Source organism: Anas acuta, chromosome 16 (genome assembly GCF_963932015.1).
Source record: "Anas acuta chromosome 16, bAnaAcu1.1, whole genome shotgun sequence".
Lineage (NCBI taxonomy): Eukaryota > Metazoa > Chordata > Aves > Anseriformes > Anatidae > Anas > Anas acuta.
Window position 1 is genome coordinate 7,527,218 of NC_088994.1, and position 27,563 is coordinate 7,554,780.

General features: G+C 47.5%; 3 protein-coding genes across 13 annotated transcripts in view; 1 reads left to right on the top strand and 2 right to left on the bottom strand.

The window, feature by feature from the left end:
* Positions 1 to 12,844, top strand: part of PHF20 (PHD finger protein 20) — a 73,468-nt gene extending 60,624 nt beyond the window's left edge. For all 8 annotated transcript variants that reach the window (XM_068700683.1, XM_068700681.1, XM_068700679.1 and 5 more), the window contains 4 exons: positions 2,757 to 2,952; positions 4,495 to 4,894; positions 7,026 to 7,209; positions 10,019 to 12,844. In XM_068700683.1, the coding sequence (XP_068556784.1) occupies positions 2,757 to 2,952; positions 4,495 to 4,894; positions 7,026 to 7,209; positions 10,019 to 10,161 (923 nt within the window). In that variant the 3' untranslated portion in view covers positions 10,162 to 12,844. The remainder of the gene's footprint in view (positions 1 to 2,756; positions 2,953 to 4,494; positions 4,895 to 7,025; positions 7,210 to 10,018) is intronic.
* On the bottom strand, positions 12,540 to 21,200 carry SLA2 (Src like adaptor 2). Its single transcript, XM_068700686.1, has 8 exons — positions 20,877 to 21,200; positions 20,140 to 20,288; positions 19,962 to 20,061; positions 19,753 to 19,839; positions 19,018 to 19,121; positions 18,003 to 18,152; positions 17,741 to 17,867; positions 12,540 to 17,661 (listed from the first exon to the last, which is right to left on the bottom strand). Exons 2-8 carry the CDS (start codon positions 20,225 to 20,227, stop codon positions 17,505 to 17,507), a joined length of 813 nt encoding a protein of 270 aa, XP_068556787.1. The 5' UTR covers positions 20,228 to 20,288; positions 20,877 to 21,200; the 3' UTR covers positions 12,540 to 17,504.
* A 4,691-nt stretch (positions 21,201 to 25,891) lies between these two features.
* Positions 25,892 to 27,563, bottom strand: part of NDRG3 (NDRG family member 3) — a 55,202-nt gene continuing 53,530 nt past the window's right edge. For all 4 annotated transcript variants that reach the window (XM_068700233.1, XM_068700230.1, XM_068700232.1 and 1 more), the window contains one exon: positions 25,892 to 27,456. In XM_068700233.1, coding sequence (XP_068556334.1) covers positions 27,278 to 27,456 — 179 coding nt within the window. In that variant the 3' untranslated portion in view covers positions 25,892 to 27,277. The remainder of the gene's footprint in view (positions 27,457 to 27,563) is intronic.

Here is a 27,563-nt window from a genome sequence, read left to right on the forward strand (position 1 = left end):
TTCTTCCAGTGAGGCCAGACTTACGCACTGGTTAAAATAAAAAATCAAGAGCCAGTCTGGTTCTCAACAGCTGTGAGAACCACGGCTTGTTTTGAAAAAGCATGTGTATAAATACAAACATGTTATCTTGGTTAACACAGAGTTGATTTAAGCAGTACTTCCTCTGCTCCAAACTATGAAGCTGTATATTTTTAAAAATGTCTCAGTCCATCTTATGCAGCAGATGAAACTACGCTTAAGGCATGGATTGTTTTTGACTTCCTACTCTGAATTATGAAGCCTTGCCGAGTATGGAAGTGGATGAGGTTTGGGCATGTGTCCTTGTTTATATGTTATGAGATACCTGGGATACCTGTCTGCCTCATCACAATCCAGATATGCACATAAACCCAAAGAGTCTTGTGATCACTGCTTTTTTGACTATTGAAAATCACCAGCTCTTTGGTAGCTTGCCTAATTGATTTGTGACCAAGCGTAGTGTGTATACTATCATCATTTGCAAGGAAGATACACTGTGCTTACATGCAGTTATCTAAGTAGTCTATTTATAATCTGTTTGCCTTCTTTTAATGGTGTTTTGCACCCAGGATTTTAACCATTTATTTTCAAGATGCTTTGACTTGATTTGTGTAAACTTAAGTTATAAACTCAACTGAAGTGCATGTGCAAACTGAAGTTGTGCCATCATGCTTGAACTGTTTGTATTTAGTAGAAAATGTTACTAGAATGCTTTTCAGTAAAAACTGATTACAGCTACCATTTCACTTGCTTAATTAGTTTAATCACTTTTACTTTATCCTGAGACTTTTATTTTTTTGCTAGGATTTAATTTTTACTTGTCTTGGAAAAGGAAGTCGTATCAATTTTTTTTGACTGCAAAGCTACTAAGTGGCTTCTGAATTTCAATGAACCTTCCATGAATTTATGTATCTGCAAATAATATGCTTTCAAAATTGGTTGTAGCCATTCAGCAGACTCCTTATTTAGGAATTTTCCCTAGTTCTGGGACTTCTTACAGCACCATTGATGTTGTTGAAAGTAAAAGCAAGCTTAGTGTAATTATGTCAAAAAACTATACAACTGTCATCTTCAACAGTTTATTGAGTCAGGTGTGATTTTCAAGCGATTTGTGTTCAAATGCCATTTGCTCTTGCTTAAGCAAAATTTTTTATAATGTTTATTATGTGGCAGATGTTCTCAAGCAATGGAAAGCATACTTTGTTAGAGTCTGTTGTCCTCTCTTAAGCTTATTCACCTAGAGAGAGAGAGCACTTTGTGTCTCTGAGTACACCATTAAGTAAATGATGCCATAGGCTTTAGTTGGATAATGTCAGTGCTGTTCAGATAACTAAGGTTTTAAAATGTTGGGTTTTAATCTTGTTGACTGAACTGCATTTGCAGGTGGGAGCTTTTCTAATACACAAATAAATGTGATGAGGTTAATACAGATATGTCAGGAACATTTCCAAGGTGGTTTTGGCCATACATAGAAGGCTTCTCTCTTCAGTGTATCTGCCGGAAAGGTTGAGCTATTATAGCCTAAAGAATATGTTCTTTCCTGAGGTTTTTTGTTTGAAAATGAGGTCTCTTGGAGGTATTGCCTCAAAACATCAGGCATTGTCCTATACAGCCTAGTGGTTACTTGCTCACACTCTTCTACATTGTCTTCAAGACAGGTTTAACATTGAATATAAGTTTAAAAGTATCCTTTATGTTGATGGATACTCATATTGGGCATGATATGCAGACCTTTTTGTCATTATTTTTAATTACCCCCAAAAAGAGATACAGACACCTATGAGTGATTTCTCAGTTGGGCATCTGAGGAGTTGTTTTGATTCACTGCTGAAATTTTCAGCAGATGTTAACCTGCTTGTATTGGAGACATTTTTTTTTTTCCTGAATATCATTCTGAGTCTGTGATCCCATATTACCTCTGGCTTTGTAGGTTTGCAGACTGGGCTGTATATACGTGTACATGGCCAGTGAATGGTGTTTCTCAGAGTGCTGAAGTGTCTGAGAACATCTGTTGTAACAATACAATTCACAGAGTGTGTGGGGGGCATTTGATAGTTTTTTTGTTTGGATTTTTTTCAATTTAGCAAGCATCTGAAGTTTCACCCTCTTCTGCTAAAACCCTTTTTTCTTAAGTTACTTTTACTGATGCATTTATCACATTTAATATAATTTCATTTGTTATTGTTGATATCTCAATGTCTTAAGCTAGAATTAGCATTATTAATAGCTCAATATACACAAGAGCTCCATCAACACAATGATTCCTTGTAAGATCTACATTTGACTGTATTAATACGTGCATTAAACTATTAAAATGAGACCAGTAGAGAAAGGAATTTCACTGTATCTTGCTTCATTTTTCTGTCTGCAGAGTTGTATTCAGACTAGCTTTAATTATAATCGTGGTTACTAAGAAGTGTGATACCCTGCTAAAAACACTTTGTCTCTCAGTTGCATATTCTGTTGTGGATGTCCTTTAGCATTTGGAGTCTGAACGCTCCAGGCTCTTACACTTGGGCAGAGGTTTTCTTAACTAAGGTTTTCTTAATTAAGGTGTCACTTCCCAGTTACAGGTTCTTCATGGCTTTGGAATTTTGTCTGCTGTCATGGATCTTTGTCGGTGTTACTCATATGAGCTAATAAGATGTTTCACAACTGTAAAAAATCAGAATTGCTATGTAATGTTAACATGCCATGATTAATGCTTCTTTTTAACATACTTGTTACTGTTGCTTTAGGTCAGAGGTCCAGCTTAAAGTACTGGTATGAGAAGGAGTGGTTAAGTAATGGTCACATGCATGGCTTAGCATTTTTGGAAGAAAATTATTCCCACCAAAATGCCAAGAAGATAGTAGCCACTCACCAGCTTCTCGGTGATGTACAGAGAGTGATAGAAGTACTGCATGGACTGCAGCTGAAGATGAGCATATTAAAGTAAGCAATATCATTCGGCATGTTCTCAACATGAATTTGATGTCAAATGGTAGAAAAATAACCAGAAATTCAGACTTATTTTTGTGCTTCTTTGTGGATATATAACAACATAGTTTGAATTGCCAGTGTTATCTTGGAAAAGGATATCTTGGCTTCTAAGGCTTCTTGGCTTCTAACCTTTAGGTATAGAGTCTCTATGAAGCTGGAGTAGAAAGCTCTGGTGAGTGAACGCTTGGTTTCTACTCTTCTAAAAGTTCCTTCAAGATTGCTCATCAAAGGCATAACAGACGCCGTCCTAGGTGGAGGTAGAGGAGATGCTGGTATAAAGCAGCTTGGACTAATGTGAGCCCTTGGCAGTTGCACTAATTGTTTCTTTAAGAGAGACAGAAGAAAGCTTAGCTAGCATAGAGCAGATTAGGAAGAGGTTACTGTGTAAGGAAAATTGGCATGTTTTCCTGACTGGTTTAGCTAACAGCTTCAGAAGCCGGATCTGCCTGATGGACTAATTTCATCTGCCTTCATGTGCCAGGAAGCACAGAGTGGGTTTAGGGGGGCGAGGACCCTTCTCCTTTGCATGTAGTTGAGTGCAGGTGCTTTAGCATCAGGATTTGCTTCTGCTGCTTTCTTGCAGCCTGTAGCAGATGAGCTGCCTATCCTTTGAAGATGAGCAGATCGCTTCTGCTTTGCTCTCCTCATTACTGCTGTTTTAATGCCTGACAAATATGAAAAAACAGTATCAGCGTTCATGATAAATTTTAATTTTTGTTACATCCATGTAAGAATCTATCTATAATTGTCCCTGATGCTGGAATAAATAACTTTTGAGAGATACTCTGTGTAATTCAATTTGAAAACAAGAATTTTTTTTAAAGAAGGCAAGTGGTGTACCAGGCAGTAGTTTGCTTAGCATCTTGGAATTTAAAGAAAATAATAAATAAAAAAGTACTAACCCCACCCCACCAAGTCCACAGTTGTTGTTAAGAGGGTTATGCAAGTTCAGTGGATTGAATTTTAAAGCTTCTTTTGGGGAACTGCAGGCAAAAGTCTGATACTGAGTGGTTTGAGGAGTCTCTTTGCTTTACTGGTGTTAGAATTGTTGAAATACACATTGATATCTTAGGTCAGTGTTGGTGCATTTGACTTACTGTTTAATATATAAATATAAATATCCCAATGAAAATGGATAACAAATAGCAAATATTGAAGAAAAATGCTGCTTTCAAGGGCAATGTTGGTGAAAAATTGTATCCATCTATTTGAAACTAATTCTTCAGTTGATTTCTTAATATCATCACTTGGCTTATATACAGTGTTACAGAAGTGAAAATCGTGAACATAAGAGCAGTATAGGAAGATACACAGTTGAGGCCAATGAAATTATATTATTTCATAAGTGTTTTTAACTGATAATGACTAAAGCATGTAGTACTTGAAATGTTATCACTTGATTTCTTTACATGTTTCTTTACATGGTAAGGTAGTGTACTTAGTAATTTTAAAGTTTAAATTTGGTTGGTGTTTCACCTTTTTATGTTTGAACAGAAATAAAGAACATCCTGACCTAAAGCTTTGGTGTCATCCGTGGAAACACATTACGGTGGATGAAAAAATCCATACGAAACACATCATTCACATTGAGGAAAACTGTTACAAAGAGGAGACGGCAAGTTATAGAACTTGGAATGGGACAGTTGAGAAACCCTCAGCCATTCCTTCTGTAGAGGAATCTTATATTACAAGTGAACACTGTTACCAGAAACCTCGGGCCTACTACCCTGCAATAGAGCAGAGGTTGGTTGTAGAAACAAGAGGTTCAGCCATGGATGATGGAGTAAATAGAATAAGAGAAAATGGGGACGATGTCCTGTCAGAGAGATTTGGTTGGAATCTGGACCGAGAAATATGCAGGATGGAAAATGAATCCAAACACAATTATTCCAAGGTATTTATGTTAAAATAACCCTTGCTGCATAGAGAATGTGTTTGCCTAGCGAAGTGCAAAGCTGATTAGTCCTTTTATTAGCATTTAGTTTATTCATTTGTGTTTATTTTTTTCATGTCATACTGTTAAACTTAGGTGGTCGGAGCAAGTTAAAATAATAGCTGTGTTCGTTTCTATCATTTCATTTTTTAAAAAATAAAGCAAATTGAAGATGATTTCTGGGCTCTAAATCGTCTGTACAGTATGTGGAATGTGCATTGTGGTCTTCTAATAATTTGTTGCTCCTTACTTTTCTATGGTTTAGGCACAAAAGATAAACCCTAACAACAGAACAAGGAGAGAACAGGGCAAGCACATAAGATACTCTCAAATACACTGGTATTCCACCTTTTCATAGAATCATAGAATATCCTGAGTTGGAAGGGACCCACAAAGACAGAGTCCAACTCCTGGTTCTATACAGGACCACTCAATAGCCAGACCATGTGTCTTGAGAGTGTAGTTCAAACACTTGAACTCTGGCAGGCTCGGTACCATGACCACTAGCCTGGGAATCCTGTTCCAGTGCTTGACCACCCTCTCGATGAAGAACCTTTTCCTAATCTCCAGCCCAAACCTCCCCTGACACAGCTTTTAATTATTTCCAACTTGTTCTCACACTTCTTTTAATAGTTGCATTGATTAAATTGTTTCCAGGTTCTTCAGGCAATGTATGTTTGAAAAAAGGAAAAGGAACCTGAACTGATAGTTAAGGACAATAACCATGGAATAGTTCTTTGTTTTATTTTTTCTTATTGGAGCATTCCAATTTTCTCCCTTTAATAATAGGTTCTCATTTTCAGCTCTACCAGATCTAGTAAACTTTTAGGAAGTCCTCTGCTGTACCTCAATACAAAAAAAAATGCTTGTTTTGTGGTGTGAAATCATATGAAATACAGTCTGACAGATGTTAGAAAGCTTCAGGGGAATAGTGACTTTTTTAAGAAATCATAGAATCATTAAGGTTGGAAAAGACTTCCAAGATGAACTGGTCCAACCATCACCGTACCATCACTCTCACCCCCTAAACCATGTCCCTAAGCACCAGGTCCAACCTTTCCTTAAACACCCAGGGACAATGACTGCACCACCTCCCTGGGCAACCCGTCCCAATGCCTGACTGTTTTCTGAGAGTCTCCTAATTTCCAACCTAAACCTTCCCCGGCACAACCTGAGGCCATTCCCTCTTGTCATATCACTAGTCGTCTGTGAGAAGAGGCTGACCTTCAGCTCCCCACACCTTCCTTTCTGGTAGTTGTAGAGAGCAATGAGGTCTGCCCTGAGCCTCCATCAGACCGAACCCCCCCAGCTCCCTCAGCCGCTCCTCACAGGACTTGTGTCCCAGGCCCCTCACCAGCTTTGTAGCCCTGCTCTGGACAACTTCCAGGGCATCAATGTCCTTCCTGTCCTGAGGGGCCCAAAACTGAACACAGCACTCAAGGTGCAGCCTCTCCAGAGCACAGTGCAGGGGGGGACCATCACCTCCCTGCTCCTGCTGGCTACGCTATTCCTGAGACAAGCCAGGATGCTGTTGGCCTTCTTGGCCACCTGGGCACGCTGCCGGCTCAGGTTGAGGCAAGCATCAATCAGCACCCCCAGATCCTTTTCCTTTGCAAATAACTTCTCGCTGCAGCACAGTTTGTTCTTTTGTTCATTACTGTCATGTAAGAAAGTTCAGTTTTCCCCTGGATCCACAAACCTAGTGCAATATGTTCCAAATGGAAGTTGTCGGGGAGCTAGCTATAGGTATATACAGGTCAATGTTACACTTCTAAAATGAGGTGCTTGTGAAATTGCAAAGACTAGGTCTTAGCAAAACAACCATGAAAACATGTTGCTTTGGATATTCTTCTTCTCTAATCCTCTGTTCTATTAGACTTTTGATGCCTTTTTTTAAGGCATCTGTGTTTCATGTTTATTTAGATGATCTTGCCCAAACTGCCTTAACATTTCTGTATGACCTCTCCTCTCAGTCCTCCATTAACCTAAGATTTGTTGAGCCATTACCTCGGATAACCATAAGGACCCAGATAGTCCTTCTCACTAATTTCATTTCACTGTAATAAATTACTGATGTATGTATTTCTGCTAGGTAAAAGACTCTGTATCTAAGAAAGTCTCTCCAGAGGAAGCTATTGAAATGAAATTACTGGAAAAGGACAAAGAAGGAGTTGTGAATTCACAGCTGCAGTGGCAGCTTAATCTTTTAGCTCATGTGGAATCTCTGCAAGATGAAGTCATACACAGAATGGATTTCATTGAGAAGGAACTAGATGGTAGGTGGCATTTTTCTGTTTTAAAAGCTAACTGTATTTTTTCCTATTCAAATAATACTGCCAGTTAAAAAACATGCTGGCTGTAATTTTGCTTCTGCAGACCTACAAAGTGATCAGCATTGCATTGTCAGAAGTACTGCATTTAATATTGGAAAATAGACGTGTTCCTGGTGCTCAAGGATTTTAAAACAAAATTGAAGTTCTAGATAACATTGTGAAAAATTTTAAAAAGAAAAAAACAGTTCTTGTTAGATCTCTAAATATTGATAACAGATGATATAGTAGAATACCTTCCATATCTTCTTGCTTTTGTGTTTTTTTTCTTGTTCCCTAGCACTTCTGTGTGTCTGAACTTCACTGCTCTTCAGGGGCTTGCTGGCTGTTGTAGCCTATTCCAGGTGGCCTCATGAGTACACAGGACTGTTTTATTTTTCTGTATCACTTCAAAATTCTTTACATAGAATCACAACATCATAGGATATCTTTGGTTGGAAGGGACCTTAAAGATCATCTAAATCCTACTGCCCTGACATGGACAGGGATGCCACCCACTAGACCAGGTTGGCCAAGGCCCCATCCAGCCTGGCCTTGAACACCTCCAGGGATGGGGCATCCACAGCTTCTCTGGGCAACCTCTTACAGTGCCTCACCACCCTCTGAATGAAGAATTTCCTCCTAACCACTAATCTAAATCTTCCCTCTTTTAGTTTAAGATCATTCCCCCTTGTCCTATCATTACCTGCCTGAGCAAAATGTTGCTTTTTTCCTTTTCTTTTTTTCTTTCTTAATAAGCCCACTTTTAAGTATTTAAAAGCTGCAATGAAGTCTCCCTGGAGCCTTCTCTTCAGGCTGCGCATGCCCAGCTCTCTCAGCCTTTCTGCATAGGAGAGGTGCTGACCAACTTTGCAGCCATCCTCAGGACCCTCTCTAACAGACCCCTCATCCTTCCTGTGCTGGGGTCTCCAGACCAAGATGCAGGACTCATGTCGAGCTTTTTGACCATCACAACCCCCAAGTCCCTCCCTGCAGGGCTGCTCTCAGTGAGTTCTTCTCCCAGCTGTACTCGTGTCTGGGACTGCCCTGACCCAGGTGCACTTGGCCTTGTTGAACCTCATGCGGTTCCCGTGGGCCCCCTTCTGCAGCCTGCCCAGGTCCCTTTGGATGCCAGCTCTTCCTCCTTTGGTATCAACCACACCTCTCAGCTTGGTGTTATCTGCAAGCTTGCTGAGCATGCACTCGATCCCCCTGTCTATGTGGTTGATCAAGATATGAAACAGCACCGGTCCTAGGGACAGACCCCTGAGGGACACCGCTCGTCACCAGCCTCCACCTGGGCACAGAGCCGTTGAGCACCACTCTGGGTATGGCCTTCAGGCCCATTCCTTATCCACGGAATGCTCCACGCACCAAATCCACATCACTCCAAGCTGGAGATCAGGATGCCATGTGGGACCGTGTCAAAGGCCTTACACAAGTCCAGGTAGAGGACATCGGTCGGTCTTCCCTTGTCAACTGACTCAGTCACTCCATCCTAGAAGGCCACCAGATTGGTCAGACATGATTTACCCTTGGTGAAGCTGTTCTGGCTGTCTTGGAATGCCTCCTTGTCCTGTGTGTGCCTTGACATTACTTCCAGGAGGATTTGTTCCATGATCTTCCCAGGCACAGAGATGAGGCTCACCAGTCTGTAGGTCTCTGGGTACCTTAAATGTCACTTGATTTGTTTTCCTAGTTATGGAAAGCTATGCACTTTTTGTATTATCTTAACCAAAAACATTTTAGCTGTTGATTGTGTGGCCAATAAAACAGCAACTTATCTTGCAAAGCTGTTGGGAATCTAACTTTTAACACTATGAGGGTCCTCCTCTTGTAGTTCAGTAAGGTACTGAGAGGTTAAACAACTGAAGAAATCTTTCAGGTAATAAAGATCAGACCTACAGTTACAATGCCTGTTTCATAAATGAAGAAGCTCAAGTTCAGTCAGGCTTTTTGTATCTTCTTCTGGGCTGGAGGGCTGCTCAGAGTGTTACTGCTCTGCTCAGAAATTTTATTACTTAAAGACTCGATGTGTTGATGATTGGCTAATGCCTAGCAGTTCTGCAGGCACCACCCTTGCATTAAACTAGAGTGTGATCATGTTAGTGGCAACATCCACTACTTGTTCTCTTAAAAGATGACTTCTGTCTTTCACCTGGCCAAGGAAATGAGCAGAGGTTTGTCTCCTGTGCTACTGCCCCATCCTCCTCACGCGCCTTAGTTCAATGCGACAGCCCTTTGTCTGGCTGTATTATATCGTTGCCTGAGGTCTCAGTCAGTAGTATGTCTAGTTCACATTTCACACTGAGCAGCTTAGAAGAGGGATTTGTTCTGAATTTGTTTTCTTTGTGTAGTAGTCTGCTGTTTATGCTTTTAGGTTTCCTCTCCATTTTCTTTTATCTAGTTACTATTGCCTGCCCAGTTGTCTGTGTGGATGGCAAACTTCTTACATTACTGTTCTGTTGTTTTAGGATCTGATCTTAAGTTACTCTGATAGTATAATCTTTCTGTACCACAGCATCCTTGCTCTGGAATTGACAGGTCAGAGGAAAATTAGCACTAGATTTCACAGTGTCTGGTCATGAGTTTTCCCTTACTGCACTGCTTTTTCCTGGGAACATCTGTTTGTTCTTTTTTAACTTCCTTTAAATGTGAATTATTTTTATCACACTGTATCAAAAGCTATTTGCAATGATTGATTATTTAAAGAACTTGTGGCTTAAGATCTATTTGCTGAGAACTGAAATGGTGACAGTTTTGTTTCTCTTTGCAGTTTTGGAGAGTTGGCTGGATTATACAGGAGAGCTGGAGCCACCAGAACCACTAGCTCGACTCCCACAACTCAAACATTGTATAAAGCAGCTTATAACGGACCTAGGCAAAGTGCAACAGATTGCACTTTGCTGCTCATCATGAGACTAGAAAGTATTGGAGACTGTTATTGAGTGAAGTTGGAGCATCTGATGTGAACAGCTCTATGTATTTAAATGAATTAGCATGCTGGTTGCATGTGATGCAGATTGACTTCAGGGATTTGTGAAGAACTGCTGTTCAAAGAACAGCAAAAAAGGTTAATTTTATCTCATAATTTTGGGTTTATTAGGCAATTATAACAATATGGAAGAGGTTAATACTGTTGTCTTCAAAGGTTGTGTGTTTGTTGATAAATTATACTTAAATTTTCACTCCTTACAACTTGTTCATTGAAACGGTAGACTTTTTTCATAATTAAATTGACTAAAATTTGTGCCACTGAAGAACAGAGTTCTAAGAGCCAAAAATGTTTAGTTGACAGAGGTTGTAAATAACTTTGCATAGTTTAAGTGACTTGTGTCATGTTTTATTCCTTCTGGTTTATGCATAATAGCACACAGTATTTAATCATTAGGAAATGTTATAACAGTTTTCAGACGTAGTAAGTATGAATGTCCTGCTCTTAACTATAAATTGTTACGTGGAAGTTTGCAAGTAACAGTGGCCTAACTCTCCCCTTCTATTATGTTAAATAATGTAGCAGAAGGTCACAGGTGGATTGCACTTACTTTCGGAATAAATGATTGTTTTCCATATTTATCCTGTCACTCTCACGTGACTTGGTACTGGGGAAACCCCTTAACGTTGTGTTTGTGCATTCTTGAACTCTTCACTATGGCCATACCGTGCCTCCTGAGCTAGTGCTAGCAGGACACCCACACCCTTGTGGCAGTATAAGATACTGCCGTGAAAAGACTGGGAGTGCTTGGAGTTCCAGACTTGAGCAAGGTCTGTAATGGACATTATGTAGTTTTCTACCCATTTGTTAATAATTGCCATTCCGGTTATATTTTGAAATGTAGATTTTTTTCAATACTCTGAACGTGTTCATTGTAAAGACTTACTATGAATGTGTGGTTTTGGGAATCAGTTTATTTTATATTTGTGTAAATAAAGCCTCAAGATCTATGCATGAGGTACTGTCCTCACAGACAGTGAGTGGGTTATTATATTAACAGTATGTTCACAAAGTCCCTTTTTCTACCTTATGTTTTAATTTTCTGGTTTGTATTATTTTGTCAGAGCAAGGTGAAAATGCTGCTTAAGTTCAAGTTATATTATACAGTACTTTTTGAAACATTGATGTGTTGTAAGTATTTGAAATGTTAAGAGCCTTTCAACTGCAGATCATAGCTCCATAAATAATGGCTGCGACTTCAGTTTTCTTTCCCTAACGTTGCCGAGTTAAGTTCACTGTTGAAAATGCTAAGCTGTTTTTGCATTGAGAGGGTGTCCTGAAAAATCTGGATGTATCTTGATTTTTGTGTGTGATGGTAACACTGAAGGGTAAAATCAAAGAACAGTTGTCATTGGAAGGCCCGTAACTATACAATTTATTAATCTTGAATATGAGCCTGTAACGTTTGTATACTGCAAAGAATAATGACTTACTATGTAAATTCCTACAATAATATTGGAAATTTTAAGTTAACAGTATCTACACAGTGAATATTTTAATCAGTTACTACAGACAAAAATAATTAGGCTTCTCTAGTAGTAACTAAAGCTTTTGTGCCAGGAGTCATTTCAGGGAATAATTTGTCTCACAGTTTTGTAGTTGGTATATAGTGAATACAACTTATGTACAGCAGAAAAATAAATTTATTTTTCTGTAACACAGTTGGAATAAAGCTTATGTGATATTTAAGTAGCACTTCGATCTCTGAAGATGATACCAATGTTATACTCTCTCTCTCCTGTTAATGACACCTCAATTTATAAATGCTGTGTGTAGCTCTAGACCAGGCAACGTTAACCAACCAACCAGAACAGCATCAAAGGAGGACTACAAACAACTGTGAAGGTTTGTGGTTTTTTCAGGTTAGAATGACCAGAAGGGTGTTCCCTGGTTGAAATTCAAAGCACGTGTTTCCACCAGGAGTCTGAGAAGAATATAGCTGCTACTGAGCCAGCTGTGCTTGCAGTTTGAGGGTGTGAAGACAAGTCAGTTCCTGAGCAGACACTTCTCCAGAGTGGAACTTCTTTCCGAGCAATTGCTTTTTGTGTGCTCATTTTAAGTTTTTACTTCTGCTGTGTTTTTTTTTTTCCTTTTTTTTTTTTTTTTTTTCTCAGGGCAATACTTATGGTTTGGAAGAAAAGACAGTTCTGATGGTTGAGTGAAATGACATACTGGAGACTTGTTTTCCTTAGTAGAGCTAGAGAATAAGTTCTTGCAGGTAAAGACTGAAAATATTTATTTAAAATAGACTAGCATTTTTCATGTTCAGGAAAGTTTCTTTAATGTACTTTTCCTGGATTCATTTTTGTCCTTTTTTTTTTTTTTTTTTGTAAGTTTCCACATTGTTATTTCTTAGTCTGGACCAACTGTTTGGTCTGGCAAGTCACTTTTTTATGTTTCTTTAAATCACTGGTAAGTGAATGCAACGTGGAGCCTTGATGAAATGAGCAAACATTGCACTGTGGATACATAAGTATATTTGTCTTTGTTAATGCACTATTAGAACTGAGGGCGCTGTATATAAAATTTTGCTTTGGAGCAATATTTGCAAAACTTGAAAACTGTACCTTGGTGTTTGGAATAAATAAATAGGTTTTTGTTGGTTAAGTCTTAGTAAAGTCTTTGTTTCAATTAATGATTATTCACTAAAATATTTTTGGACTCTTGTGTACACTTCACATTGAAACATAGGTACAGTAGTTAGAGTAGAATGGAGATCTTAACTGTTCTCAAAGCATCAGTGATTGTTTTCCAGATCTGTCTCATAGATATTCCTAATAGGTAAACTCTGTGTTATACTGTTTTAGAAGGGGAGCTTATATTTTATTCACAAATCCAAAAAAAAATAATTATTTGAACACTTAAAATATATATATTTCAATGATGGAGCCCACCAGAGATGCTGCAGAGTATTTTGCAGTGTCAGTGAGAGGCACCTGGCTCATCTCTTCAGTGATTTCTTTCACAAAAGGCCCAAGTATAATTTCAGTACTATTTTGAGGTGGAGATGTTGCCCCTTAGGCAGTGGGTTTGCAGGTGTTTCAGGTAGAGTTGGGAGGGTTGAGCTAGAAGGGAGTGGTTATGTAGCACCTGTGACTAATCCTAAAAGCTACCAGTCAAACTGAAGGCCAGCAGCAGCAACAAGCTTAGTGGAAAAGCTGAGTCTTTGCTATACAAGGGAGTGATGATAAAGCATAAACACGAGGAAAGTTTGTTCCTTTGTCCTAACGAGCCGGTCTGCATAACTTCATTCTTGAAACAAGCTTCCAGTAGAGCTCCAAGATTGTAAAGCCAGCAGGTACTGCTCTGCTGGAGCCTGGCTTGTGAAGCCCAGAGAAACAGGCCACTGATGGCAGAGCCAGGCTTGTGTTTCATGGTTGAATGAAATCTGCTCACATTTAGAAAACCTGGCTCTGATGTTTCAGTGATCAGCAGTGTGAAATAATGTGCTGAAATGTGTGCAGTGGCTGGCTGTGTTTGGGAATGTGTGCCCTCTGCTGTGAGCTGCTTTCTATTTTACTTTGGTGTTAGGGTTCTCCTGGGGGTAGACTGTCATGTCAGGAGACAGTTGCCACATCATCAGCCTACACATGGGTAGATTCACCTTGAGGCTTTGTCAGTCTAAGAAATTTTATACACAAACATTTGAATATTCTCACTGTTACTTGTCCACGTTATCAGCTATTGTAATTACAATGATACACCATTGATTGTCATCCAGACCTTGGAATCTCATTCACGCTTGATTTGATGCTGGAGCAGCATTGCTGCTGCAGTGCTGGTGTTTCAACAGCTCCTCACTCTTGTGAAGACAATGCATGGAGCTCTGCACTCTTCTCCCCACAATAAAGTACTGTTCAAATAAGTAATCAAAACCTCAGAAAACAATACATTTTTTCCTCATTAGACCATACATAAACACAGCAAAACTGCAAACCTAAGAGGAATTCTTCCAGATAATGAATGCTTGGGCAATAGTAGCAGAGCTTCTAAAAACTAGATTAAAAATAATAATAATAATAAATAAGGGGGGGGGGGTAGAGTTTTTGCATCGGTAATGGCTGAACAATGCCTGTGAGTATTAAAAATATGCCATGCTTAAGGACAGTGTGGGTGCCTGTTTCCCATGCTTATGGACCTGGGGTAGAGGCAGGGTTGTACATGTACGTACTGCTGAAGGCTTCCGAGCAGTTGGTTGATAGGTGGATTGAGTCTGTGTGCTGCTGCAAGGGTCATTGAAAGAGAACCTGCTCACAAAGTGCTGCTTTTCTATGCCTTAGAGTGGCAAGAGTATTGGCTCTTGAGCGCCACACTGAATCTAGGCTGCAGCTGTAGCTGTGTCCTCTGAAGAGGGGACCAAAAGGAGATGCTTTGATTGTTGTGCAGCTCATTCAAATACCTTCAGAAGTCCCTTTCATCTCAGCAAAGGCTTGGTGGCCATGGTTCTGCAGAAAAAGGAGGGAGCAGGACAGGATGGATTGATGGGCAGAGGCCAATGGGACGAGGTTCAACTTGCTAAGTGCCAATTCCTGCACGCTGGCCACAACAACCCCATGCAATGCTACAGGCTTGGGGCAGAGTGGCTCAAAAACTGTGCGGAGTAAAAGGATCTGGGTGTGTTGGTCGATGCTCACCTCACCATGAGCCGGCAGCGTGCCCAGGTGGCCAGAAGGCCAACAGCATCCTGGCTTGTCTCAGGAATAGTGCAGCCAGCAGGAGCAGGGAGGTGATTGTGTTCCCCCATACTCTGCTCTGGTGAGTCTGCACCTCGAGTGCTCTGTTCAGTTTTGGGCCCCTCAGTCCAAGAAGGACATTGAGGCCCTGGAGAATGTCCAGAGAAGGGCTACGAAGCTGGTGAAGGGCCTGGAGCACAAGTCCTACGAGGAGTGGCTGAGGGAACTGGGGGTGTTCTGGAGGATGCTGAGTGCAGACCTTCCTGCTCTTTGTAAGTACCAGAAAGGAAGGTGTGGGGAGCTGGGAGTCGGCCTCTTCTCACAAATGACTTGTAACAGGATGATAGGGAATGGCCTCAAGTTGCACCAGGGAAGTTTAAGTTGGAAATGAGGAGACATTTCCTCTCAGAAAGAGCAGTCAGGCATTGGGACAGGTTGCCCAGGGAGGTGGTGGAGTCACTGTCCCTGGGGGTGTTTAAGGAAAAGTTGGACGTGGTGCTTAGGGACATGGCTTAGGGGGTGAGAGTGATGGTAAGGTGATGGTTGGACCAGCTGATCGTGGAGGTCTTTTCCAACCTTAATGATTCTATGAAATTGTTTTGTGGAGGATTGGGAGGAGCAGAGCATGGGCTCAGTGAGATGCTGCAGTTTGCATGTCGCTAAGTACTCATAATTTCAACTTTCAGAAGAGGTCAGTGCTGTCCACCATATGGCTAATCTGGCCAAAATGGCCACATCTCTGCAGGCTCAGCATGCCCCTGATGCAGGGGAGAGCATCGTCTGCCCAGCCACTCCCTGAGCAGTTGGAGCACCTTGGGCACTGAGGACAGCCTGCAGCAGCAGGCCCCTTCCCCCTGGCCTGCCTTGGCAGCCTGAGGCAGCTGGCAGGGCTCTGCTGCCCGTGCACCCTTGGGGCTGTCCCTTGCAGTGCTGTGCTGCAGGGAGTGAGGCTGGGATCCCACCGTGAAGCAGAAGCCTTGGCCACAACACTGCTCAGCGCTGGGGTTTGTGCCTATGCTTCCCAGCAGGAGAGAAGTCTTTGCAGAACCAGGAGCTGCTAGGGCTGGGAGCAGAACTGCCATGGGGCTGGAAGGAAGCAAGGCTCTGAGGCAGATGGGCTTGGGAAGGACTTATATTGGCTTTGGAGCCAGGCGTTTTTACAAAATCACTAGAATGCAAATAGCAGAGAGGCAGCTGCTTAACTGCAGCTTCCTCCGGCGCCAGCAGCAGCCTTGGCTGCCCGTGGGTCAAACTGGAGGCTGAAGAAGAAACCCCACTGGGGGCCAAGAGGAGGGCAGCCCCTGCCCTCAGGTGGCACCTGGGCCCAGGCTGAGCAAGCGTGTAAAGTTACAGGCTGCTTAAGAGAAGGAAAGGTAAAAATTTGCAATGGATGTGCAAGAGCAAATTAGATGTGAAAAATGGAGTGATTATTGAGTGTGTAAAAGTTCAGAAACATGTCAATAGTTGGGGTCTTGCCGCAGCAACCTCTGAGAGCTCAAAGAAGGAAGGAAAGAAGGTTACTAGGCAGCGAAATCGCTTCTACATAAATTCTCACCACAGAGGAAGCTTCAGGCGCTTTCCCCAAACCTTTCTTTGCTGATAAGGGGCTGCTGAAAATGAGGGCTCAGTTGTCTTTCTGTTTTGATGCATTTATACTGCTTTTAATGAGGTCACAGCCTGCTTCATCTGGCTGAAAGAGTTGTAGCTAAGATCAGCGTTTGACAACAGTGTTTGCATTCTGACTCTTCTCTCACCTAGTCCTTTTGTTGGATCAATTTCTCCCCCTACCCCACCCAGAACATCAATTAAAATAAACATTTTTAAACCTTTAGGCCTGATTAATGTACCCTGAGGAACCATCCGTGCCAGGGGCAACAGCACAGGCAAAGCCCCCACAGATGCAGTGGATGGAAACTGGCACTGCTTGCTTCAGCTGTCAGCTCATGATTTAGTCACCACCCCTCACCTGTTAATGAGGTGCTCTTTCATTAAGATATTAGAAAGTTATTGCTGTGTGGCCAGCAGGATCCTGGTTAATGGCCAGTTTAAAGGTTTAAAAAGCAGCTTCTTGTGATGAAAGAGGGGTGGTCTCCTCCTGGCTGCTTCTGCTCTGGGGCAGGGTCTGTTCCTCATCAGGCTGAAGGGAGTGACTAAAAGGGGGGGCTCCCAGGCCCTGTGCTGCACAGACGACACCATCACCCAAAAACCAATAATCTGTACGTGAAATGAGGGGCCTGATTGGGTTGGTTTGTGCCTCTGCCTGAGTTGCATTGCTGTCGGTGAGCACAGCTGCGGCCAGGCCAGACGCAGGCCCTCTCTGTGGAGCAGTCGGGGAAGCGTCCCATGGGAGCAGAAGGCAGAGGCCTGGGGTGATGCCTGAGGGCTCAGCAGATCACAGCGAGGAAACCCAGGGCTGGGATGGAGGTCTTGCCGTGTCCTGAAGTGCCTGGGCATCAGTGCTGAAGGGGCCTCACTCCCCAGGAGCGCAGCCCCTGGGCACTCAGCTGTGGTGAATGACAGCAGCTGAGGCAGGTGAAGGCTGTGACCAGGCCCGGGTGCCCATCCTGGGGCTGCAGCTGAGCGGGGTCCTGCCCTCAGCTGTTCTTCACCCCTTTCCCTGCAGAGCCCATCTCTGGTACCTCCCCATCTGTCAGGAGGAGGTAGGAGCTGATAGCTTCCCGAAGGCCCAGGCTGATGGGGGAATCCTCCTCTTCCTCTGGTGGTGGCACAGCCTCCGACAACAGGACAGAACTGCAAGGGGCAGATGGGGCCATCAGCAGGCAGTGCCAGCCCCACAGGGGGAACCCACAACCTTGGTAGCCAACCCTACCTGTCGATCTTGTTCCAGTTGAGTGATGGCTTCTTCACCACGGTGGGCTGGGCCAGGGCTGGAGCTGCCCTCGCACCCTCCATGGAGCAGGGCTGCCTGAGGGCACAGCACAGCCCCTCCCCACACTCTGGGCAGGGGCCAGGGGCATCAGTGCAGCGCCCCCATTCCTGCACATCAGCCCCATGGGCAGGTGCCACTGCCCACCTGCTTCCCCGCAGGGCCCTGGTAGGTGACATCTGGCCCCGGGACTGGCAGTCCTTACCTGTGTAGTGGTCCACGAGATCGTGCAGGTTGGAGAAGGTGAGCCGCGGAGAGATGTAGAGCCAGCCGTTCTCCAGGCGGTGGATGCGGTAGTGTGTGACCGAGTCCCAGGAGGTGAGCTCAGTGCGCCGCACCGACAGGGAGTAGCAGCCTGCAAGGGTGCAGGGCTGGGGTGCCACAGGGCAGGACCCCGCTCAGCCCCGGGCTGGAGCAGCCTCAATTTTTGCCACCCAACTGGGGTGGCCGGGAACTCCTCATGGGCCCATGCAGCTACCGTGGGGTGCCAGCCCCACACCACAAGCACCCCACCCTGGGGACAGGAGAGTTCCAGGGTGTGGCCCAAGCAGTGTCCCCCGAAAGCTGCCATGGCACCAGGATGGGGGTGGTGCTGCAAGGAGGGAGCATAAAGCTGCTGGGAGAAGGGCTGAGCTGAGCGCTGCCCTGAGACTGGGCCCTGTGCCAGGGCTATGCGCTCAGTGGAGTTCCCTCTGGAGGGGGGGGGAATTGGGCCCCTGTTTCATCTTTGCACATTTTTGCTTAACCAAATGCTGCAGGAAGCCTGTTTGTTGATTTGTAAGGGGCCCTGTGGTGGAGGAAGAGGCTCGGCACGAAGCAGAGAGCAGCAGCACCAGGAAACCACCACACAGGGCCTGCCACCAGGTGCAATGGAGGAACAGCCCCACAGCATAGGGCCCTGCTTGTGCCCTCAGCACCCCAGAGCAGAGAGGCCATGAAATACTTGAAGTGCACCTGAGGAGAGGTGGGGGGAGAGGGGGCTGGGACAGGGCGGGGGAGGCGATATCAGGACTTGACAGCACTGTGCACGGGCTCTGGGCGAGTCTCAGGCGATCGGCTTTGTCCTGCATGCGATGGAGCTGTCACCATGGCCACCCTGCCCCAGCCCAGCAGCACTGCCTGTCCCTCCTGTCTGGTCAAAGACCCCCTTTGCCTGGGGCTGTGGGTCCTGAACACCCCTCCCTCCCCCTTCAGCACACGCTGTGGGGCCGTGCACTCACCTCTCCTGGTCTGGCTCTGCCGGATCAGGAAGGACCCGCTGTGGTTGCCAGGTCGGAGCAGCAACTCCTCTGCCTTCTCCCGGCTGATGCCCTCGTACAGCCACCTGGATGGGCAGTGGGTGTTGGCAGAGCTGTGCCGAGGTGGCTGCCTGAGCAGGGTGGCAGCACCTCACGCCCTGGGGATGGGGACAGGTGGGGTGCTCCCACAGCAAAGCCTGTGGGCTGCAGGGCGCAGCACCTGGCCTCAATCTTGTGCAGCGTGAGGCGTGGGGATGCAGGGCTGGGGACACCCTGCACGCCTTGCCACATCACCAAGCTCTGCCCCACGGCTGAGTGTCAGCAATGGAACTTCAGGCCCCGGCACAGTGGCTGGGGTTTGGCCTCAGGGACAATCCCTCCTCCTCTGAAGTGGGAAAGCAGCAACAAAGCACCCCTGCTTTGGCCCTGCCCCCCACCCCCACCCCGTAACACTGGGGTGGAGATGGCAGAGCCATCCCTTGGGTGCCCCAATGCCTATGGGACACTGCAGCCCCCCCTCCGGGGGGGGACACTCCGCCATACCATGGCAGCACAGGCTGCATGGTGGCTGGCATTTCCCAGCCACGGCTGCAGTGACAGAAAATGAACCTGGACACCAGCGGGGCTGGGTGGTTGAGAGGCCTGGTGGTGCCCCATGGGCCCCCAGCCCTTCCATGGGGCTGTGTCTGCCAGGCGCCAGCCTGGGATAGCACCTACCTGTGCCACACCTTGGCCACGCAGCTGCTGGGGATGAGGCACTCCTTGCCAGACACCTTGGACGCCACCAACCACCACTCCCCGTCCCTGCAGGGAAGGGGACAAGATGTCCTGCGGCTGCTGGGTGCACGAAAGGGGCTCCCCGTGGCCACGGGGGATGGGTGCCAGCACTGCTGGCCAGCGGTGCCCTCTCACTGTGAGGAACTTACTCAGAGAGGACGTGGAGCTGCTCTCCCATCCTCAGGACAGTGGGCGCATCTGAGCCAGAGGGGAAGTCGCACAGGGCCAGTGCCAGGAAGCTGTTTGGGGCTGTAGGGAACATCACAGGGCTCAGTGCTCGGGAGGACTGTGCCCACCAGGGTGTGCGGGGGGCTGCTGAGCACTCACCTGCCTGCGTGGGCAGCGGGGACGGTGTGGGGACAGCAGCTGCCATTGGGATGCTGAACGGCTTCTCCCGGCTGGGCAGGCTCCCCATCCTTCGCTGCACCTGTGGGGGTCAGCGCCTGCCCCCGGCCACCACCCGTGGCCACGACTGGCTGCAAGGGAAGGAGAGGGTTGGGCTGGCCCTGGCAACGTCCGTGGGCAAAGGGACTGGGCCACCTGCAGCCATGTGCCCCATGGCACAGCCGTGTCGGGATCTGGGCCTCAGGGGTATGGCCACACACCCTGGGGCAGGGCAGCACCACCGGGTGCATCGGCACCATGGGGCTCTGGGCTGGGGCTGAGCTCCCAGGGGAACCCTTCGAGGAAACCGCCTGCCCACGGGATAGCATCTGGGGACCCACAGCTGCAGCCAGGTGGGCTGGGGGCCATCCTGGGGACAAGGCATACATGCTGTGTGGGGACCAGAAAGCCCCCATCCCCAGGCTGCCACAGAACCATGTGGGGCTGTGCTCACCCGCTCAGCACAGCCAGCCTTCCCTGCCCCAGACTCCCACGGGATGTGGGGTGCCTATCGCAGAGCCCGAAGGTGCCAGTCCTCATACAGTGCCTGCGGGCTACGAGTGTCCCCTCTATCTGCAGCACTGCATTTCAGCTCTGTGCCCCAGTGAGGCACAGTCAAAGCTGTGCACGACCCAGATCCATGGACGGAGCCTCCTGGCTCCGCTGCTGCCTTCACCTACCTGCTGCTTGCTGCTGTCACCATCGCACCAGGCTCATCAGGGCTGGGCAGTCATCGGCTGGGCTCTGCTGTGCTGGGTGGTGCCTCCAGCGTGGTCCCCAAGGCACTGAGGCTCCACAGAGGGGATCCTCCTGCAGGGCTCCCTCATTCAGGGAAGGTCCTGTTCGCTGCCTCCTTGTCCTTCTGCTCTAGGTTTGGGTATTTTCCTGTGCTGGAGCCAGAGGCTAGGCTGCTCTTGGCCGTGCTGCCTGCTCGGGGTGCATGGTGATGGGGCTGAGCACTGCCTGGGCACCAGCAGCTGCTGGTGTTTCCTGTGACGCATGCGCACCATGGCGGGGGGGTTCTGGTTTTCACTCAGCCAGCAGTCTGCTCAGCACTGCCTGCAGGGACGCCTCGGTACGGGGTGAGAAAAGCCTCAGGTGCAGTTTCGGGCAGCTGCCTGGAGCCACCGTAGCCATTGCCCTGGGTGCCACCGGGCTCTCCTTCACCACCAGGCGTGTGGGGACAGCCACTGGGAGCTGCAGCTCTGGGTGACTCAGCCATCCCCTACCTGGTGGCCAGCCGACATGGCACCAGCTGCACCCCATGAAGCAGCAGAGGTTTGGGGCCAGAGGACCCCAGGGCTGCAGCTTGGCCACGTGTGGTGCTCCAGAAGCTGTGGCACCGATGTGGTTCTTTGTCCACCCAAATGGCTCTGGCTTTGCTGGGCCAGCTCTTATGTTGCTGGAGCAGAGAAGTCGGCAGCAATTTGCCAAAAAGTAAGTCTGGACCTTGAGACAAGGCACTCGGAGCTGGAGGGTGGTCACAAACTCAAATGCCTGGGGAAGACACGATGAGACCTCGTCCAGCTGCAATCTCTGGGTGCAGACATGCAGCACGGACATGGATGGAGCCAAACTCACAGCCTGGCTCCCACACGGTGACCAGGAGATGATCCAGCACTTTCACAGCTGCCCTGAACACAACCACCATCCTTGAAAAGCAACTGGCCTTCAGCGCAAGCACCTGCTTGGGGTCACATCCTGCCAGAGCACCCCGATTGCAACCAACCCCATTGTATGGGGGATTTGGGGCTGAATTTGCATCTCAAATTGCATCTTTTTTGGGTCAAGGAGAGGGCAGGGATATTTGCAATGAAAAGATGGGCTGTTTGATGAGCGACAATGTTTGATCCCCGGACTCTGCCACAGGAGTGTGGCTCAGTTTTCTAAGGCCTGCGATTTCACGGGAGGGCGGGACACCGGCGCTAGGCAGCAGGAGCTGCAGTCGCTGGGTGGAGCAGAGGTCTCCTGGCACACTGCTTCCCTGCATGCACACAGATGGGTGGATCATCCCAAGGGACAGTGAGGGCAGCCCAGCCCCGTGGTGCCCTTCACCCTGCCTCGCTTCCCCGTGTAGCACCAGCAGGCACCACAAGGCCTGTGAGCACAGCAAGGCTGAGGGACCCCTCATCCAGGTGCTGCGGCCACACTGATGGCCCCCCCCACACCTCCACACCTCTTTGGCCAGGTCCAGATGAGGGGAGAAGCCCCATTTTCCCCAAGGAGAGGCTTCAGGGGTTTCTTGTGCAGCTTTGCTGAGCTCACCCTAGGCTGGGAAGCGCCGTGCTGCCACTCACGGCCCCGCTGTGCCTCCCTGGCCCCGTACCCCCCCTCCCCCCCAGCCCCAGTGCCCTGGTTGTGCCGCTGTGGCTGAACATCCTGCTGCTATTTGTGTTTCTGGTCAGTCGTAAACCACCGTGTTGGTGTGAAGTGCACACGGAAAAGAACAGCGTATTACTAAAGCAGACACCCGTAATGGCCTCACACTGCTCTCGCGGTTTGGGACGCCCCTGCTCTGGGTTTGGTCAGTGCTGGCTGCAGCGAACAAACAGCTTGCAGAAATATGTGGGGCTGAGCAAAGGTTCGTCTGCTCCTGGAAAAAGCACCACTGGCGTGCCCACCAACCTGCCCAAATGTGGCTCAGCTCCTCAAGCCCTGCTCTGCACCGCCTGGCATCTTCCTGAATTAGTGGTAGTGAAGAAAATGGGGCCCCCAGACTCAAACAGTGTGGGCAAGGGGCCTTTGTCTTACTGCTGTGGCAGCATTTGGCTATGCTAACCCCTGTGACCGAGTGGGTGGAAGGAAGCAAGAGGAACCCATGGGTTTGTGCAGACTCGTGATGTGCCAGGACCCAGCCCCTCTCCAGCCACGTCTCTGCAGGGGCAGCAGCGATGGGATGGCTTCAGTGTCTCGGCTCCAGCAGCAGGGAAAGGGTCAGCAGAAGGCAAGCCACCCCAGCTGCCTCTGCAGGCTAAAATCAAGTAATAGATGTGGTGGTGGGAAGGAGACACTGAGGTCCCCAGCCCGACTTCCTCCTCCACCAGCAGTGACACCACACCGGCTGTGGCTCTGTTTTGAAAGCCTCCAGGCCCAGATGGCCATTCCCAGCTGTGGTCCTGGGGCTGCAGCACCCTCCAGGCTTACAAGCAAGGAAAATTCCTGGTCAGATCCGAGCCCCTCCAAACCCCACTTTTTGGCTGCTACTCCCTGCAGCATCACCTGGCCCTGTGGAGGAGGATTCAAGGCCGCTGCCTTTCAGCAGTGAGCATGGCCCAGCTGTGAGCACGGCTGCCCACAGCTCCCGCTGGGGCCACAGGGCTGCGCTTGCAGGAGTGAAGCCGCAAGGACGGTGGTTTTGTGAGTAATGCGCAGCAGCCTCCAGCACAGGGTGTTGCACCCAGCAGCAGCCCCTCAGAAACCTCAGCCCAAGGCAGTAAGAAATATTTCCATTGCCCACCCCTGAGAAACCTGCAGCTGCGCTGAGCTCAGTGAGAATGACCCCGTGCAGCTGAAGAAAACAACGCAAGCTTTTAATACCACAGCTTGGGAGCTCGAGCCGTGAGTGCCACGGGGTGTGGAACTGTGCAGATACGTCCCTCCACATGGGCCAAGCACCGGTGTAATTTGGGATCCTGGCCCAAGGGAAGCACGTCCTCAGCTCAAGCTTTGCTCCTGGTTTTGGTTGGCCTTGCTTTTGTCACCTGAAGAAACATCCTGTCTTTTGTTTAACTGGGAATAGTTGTTCCCACTTCGTGTTTTGCTTTGATGCTTCTATTTTTATCAAAAAAGCACTTGCTTCTGTGAAAATAATTTACCTTCTCCATATGAGAATCCTCACTACAAATCTTAAATCTTGCCTCGCTTATGCCTTTGAACCCCTGTCCCGGTTTTAGTTAGGACAGAGTTAATTTTCCTCCTAGTAGCTGGTAGGGTGCTCTGTTTTAGATTAGGATGAGAAGAGTGCTGATAACACCCCGATGTTTTAATTGTTGCAGAGCAGTGCTTACACCAAGCCAAGGACATTTCAGCTTCTCGCTCTGTCCTGCCAGCGGGCAGGCTGGGGGTGCAGCAGGAGCTGGGAGGGGACAGACCCAGGACAGCTGACCCAAAGTGGCCAAAGGGGTATTCCGTACCGTATGGGGTCATGCTGGACAATATATAGGGGTGGCCAGCCGGGGTGGGGGGGCTGGGCTGCTTGGGGTTAGGCTGGGCATCAGTCAGCGGGTGGTGAGCAATTGCATTGTGCATCACTTGTTTCATACACATTATTAGTAGTACTATTATCATCATTATTGTCATTATTATTTTCCTGTCTTAATAAACTGTCTTTATCTCAACCCACGGGCTTCACTTTCCCATTTCTCTCCCCCATCCCAGAGAGGGGAGGGTGAGCGAACGGCTGTGTGCTGTTTAGCTGCCGGCCGGGTTAAACCACAACATCCACCATGGCAACAAACTTCTTTCTTAATCAGCCCTCTTTCAAATTGATAAAATCTCATCTGTTTGCCCTCCCTGGTCCTTCCTTGGTCCACAGGAGCCTGTAGCTGTGAGGGCTCCTGCTGAAATGCACATCATAAACACACTCAGTGAGCACACATCAACCCCTGCTGTGGTGTTATTTCCTCTAAGTCATTTCGTTGTCATTTTAATATTGTGTTTGCCTTTCTTTTGGTCTGTCTCTGTATTTTCATAAGGGAACTTGGGGAAGAATCACTTGTCTGCCCAGCTACTTCTCGGTGTAGTCAGCTGGAATAAAACCCTGCTGCATGCACAACTCTTCTGAACACGTTGCTTTGCATTCAGCACTTGCATTTAGCAGCGAGGAATTTCATGTGGTATCGGAGGGACTGACCTCTTTCATATTCTCCTGTCTTCAGTAGACTTGAACTTATTTTACTGCAGTTGGCCATTTTTTCCTGTTTCAATTGGTTGCAAACCTTTCAATCAGTTTGCAGTTCTGGAAAACACTTTGTCTCACTTCCTGCAGTGCCAGTTCCCCAAAGGCCTGCAGAAAGTCCAAAGCACGAAGCTGCATGAGCCCACCCTGTGGACATGACAGCAGGACCAGGACTAAGCTGTGACCAGCATGTAAGCACTCTTGAAGCCCAGATAGCTTTCTGAGAGTGCGTGATGACAGACTTCTGAGACTTAAGAGCAAAATCTGGATCTGAAAAGCAGAAGACAAACAGTTACGTTAAACTATCAGTTGCTCAGCATTGCTCCATCTGCACCTGCCTGGACATGTGTGCAGGCTGAAGAGTAAACAGATCTTACAGTGCTTACACTTTCCTTCCTTGTCACGGGTATTACAGGTTAACTTTGTGTTATACCAGTAAATCACACAGGTGCATTGTGCTGTTCACCAGGGAAGACAGCTCCTAGGACTTGCTGCCTTTGTTCAGAGGCAATTCTTGGCGGCGTCCGCTTTGTAGCAAGCCTTTTGTTTAGTCTCACTCTGTCAAAGCTGGAAGCTTCTTTCTGCATTTTGGCAGAGGCCAGCTACCTGATGCCTCTAGACAGCCTCTTGCAGGGGATGCTGTGCCACCCGGCTCCTGCCCAGCCCCTAGGAAACCTCTTGGAAGAGGGGGCCAACGCTGCCCCTTCCGTGGGGCCTCTGACAGGAGGAAACACTGCAACTGACAAAACCGGCTGCAGTGCTAGGTCAGGCCAAGAGAAACAACACAAGCACACAGGGTAACAATGAAACTCAGTTATAGCTTTATTTAATAACTGGTACAAAGTCCCCCTCAGGCAGAGCCTCCCAGTCCCATTCCCTACCTGAAATGGAGCAGAACATGAGTGTGACCCTCGGAGGAGCTGGCTCCCATTGAGTCAGGACTGCTCAGCTGTTAAGAAAGGACGTGTTGCTCGTCTCTCAAGACCTGTAGTAGCCTGGCCACTCATCCCTTTTCTCCCATTAACAGCTAGACCCTGGCACGCAGCAGGCATTTGCCTCCTGCCCTCTGTGACCCAGCCAGATGCAAAAAGGCAGAAAAATTGTGAATTCCACAAAGAGAATAAACAGTACCTGCACACAGTCATTCACTGCTCAACTGCTGGCCTGAGTCACACAAATGTGCGGCTGACAGCAGTCATTTACTAGTGTTTCTTGAGCCTCACTTAAGATCCTTACTTAAAATGCAGACACGCTGCCTGGGGATGACAGCAGCAGGAAGCAGAGCTGGCAGTGCAGGAGATTTTGGGATCTCCATATGGCGAGGGGCACTGATGCCCATTTCACAGCCTGTTTGATGTTAAAGATTCACCTGTGCCAGGGTAGAACAGTGACTACGTGCTAACTGCATTTGGCCCCTCCGCAGGAGAGGCAGGTGGGTCAGCAGAGGCAGTCTGGCAGCCGCAGCTGCTGTAGTTTAATCCCTTGTACTCTGTTGAATAGTGCACCTCGGTTAGTGTACATTGACTTGTTAACTGCTTTGCCCTTTCAGGAGGCTCAAGTAAGAAATCACTCCGCTCCTTAACACACATACAGAGATGAGACCAAGACAGTATTTCTGACCATTCGTTCATCTTCCCCACAGCTCCTTGGCATGCCAAGAGTCCTGGGAACACAAAGACCTCCCGGTGGGTTCTGCACTCCAGGCACAACTCTGCCAAGAGTACCACCCGCCTCCAGTGCCTGGAACTTCACATCATCATGGTCTTGCTTTCCCATGTCCCACAGATGCCATTCCAACTGCACCGCAAGGGTCCTTTAGCAGAAGCACAACTAGAAAGCAATTCTAAACCTCACAAAGCCACAAAAAATATATTTAAATGAACAGGGAAGACAATGGCTGTCATCTGGATTGATATACAGCACACACAGGAGATGGTATCAGCATGTACAGTAACCTGACTTACTAGGACTGCGGAATGTTAATGAGTTTTAAAGAGGCTCTGATGCCCAGGGCATACAGAAAGGACCAAAGTAATGCCAACTACAGACTACCAAGGAGGTAGCAGCTCAGATGGGCATGCACAAGTTAGAGAGAACAGTTAATGCCATGTTGGATGAAATGCTAGATTCTGAGTGGGTTCAGTGGGGGCGAGTGGAGTTGTCTGAATCAAGAAGGGCTCCTGCTTAACAGGATACTTCCATGGTTTGAGGTGCATCCTGGAGATCAATTCCTTCTGGGGTTCCAGCACTGCCTTCACCGTGGTTGCTAGTATGAGACCGGCTGCGGATGCTCTCCCCAGAGCCCACACTAGAAGAGGAGTGAGTACGTGAGCGGATCAGCCTGGTCATACTAGCTGCTGGCACTGCAAGAGAGAACAAGAGTACAGCTTAGAAAAGGAGGAAGTTCTTAGGCTCAGAGCAAGTATCACGGCACTCAAATATGTGTTGCTGAGTAAGCACAGAGTGAGCT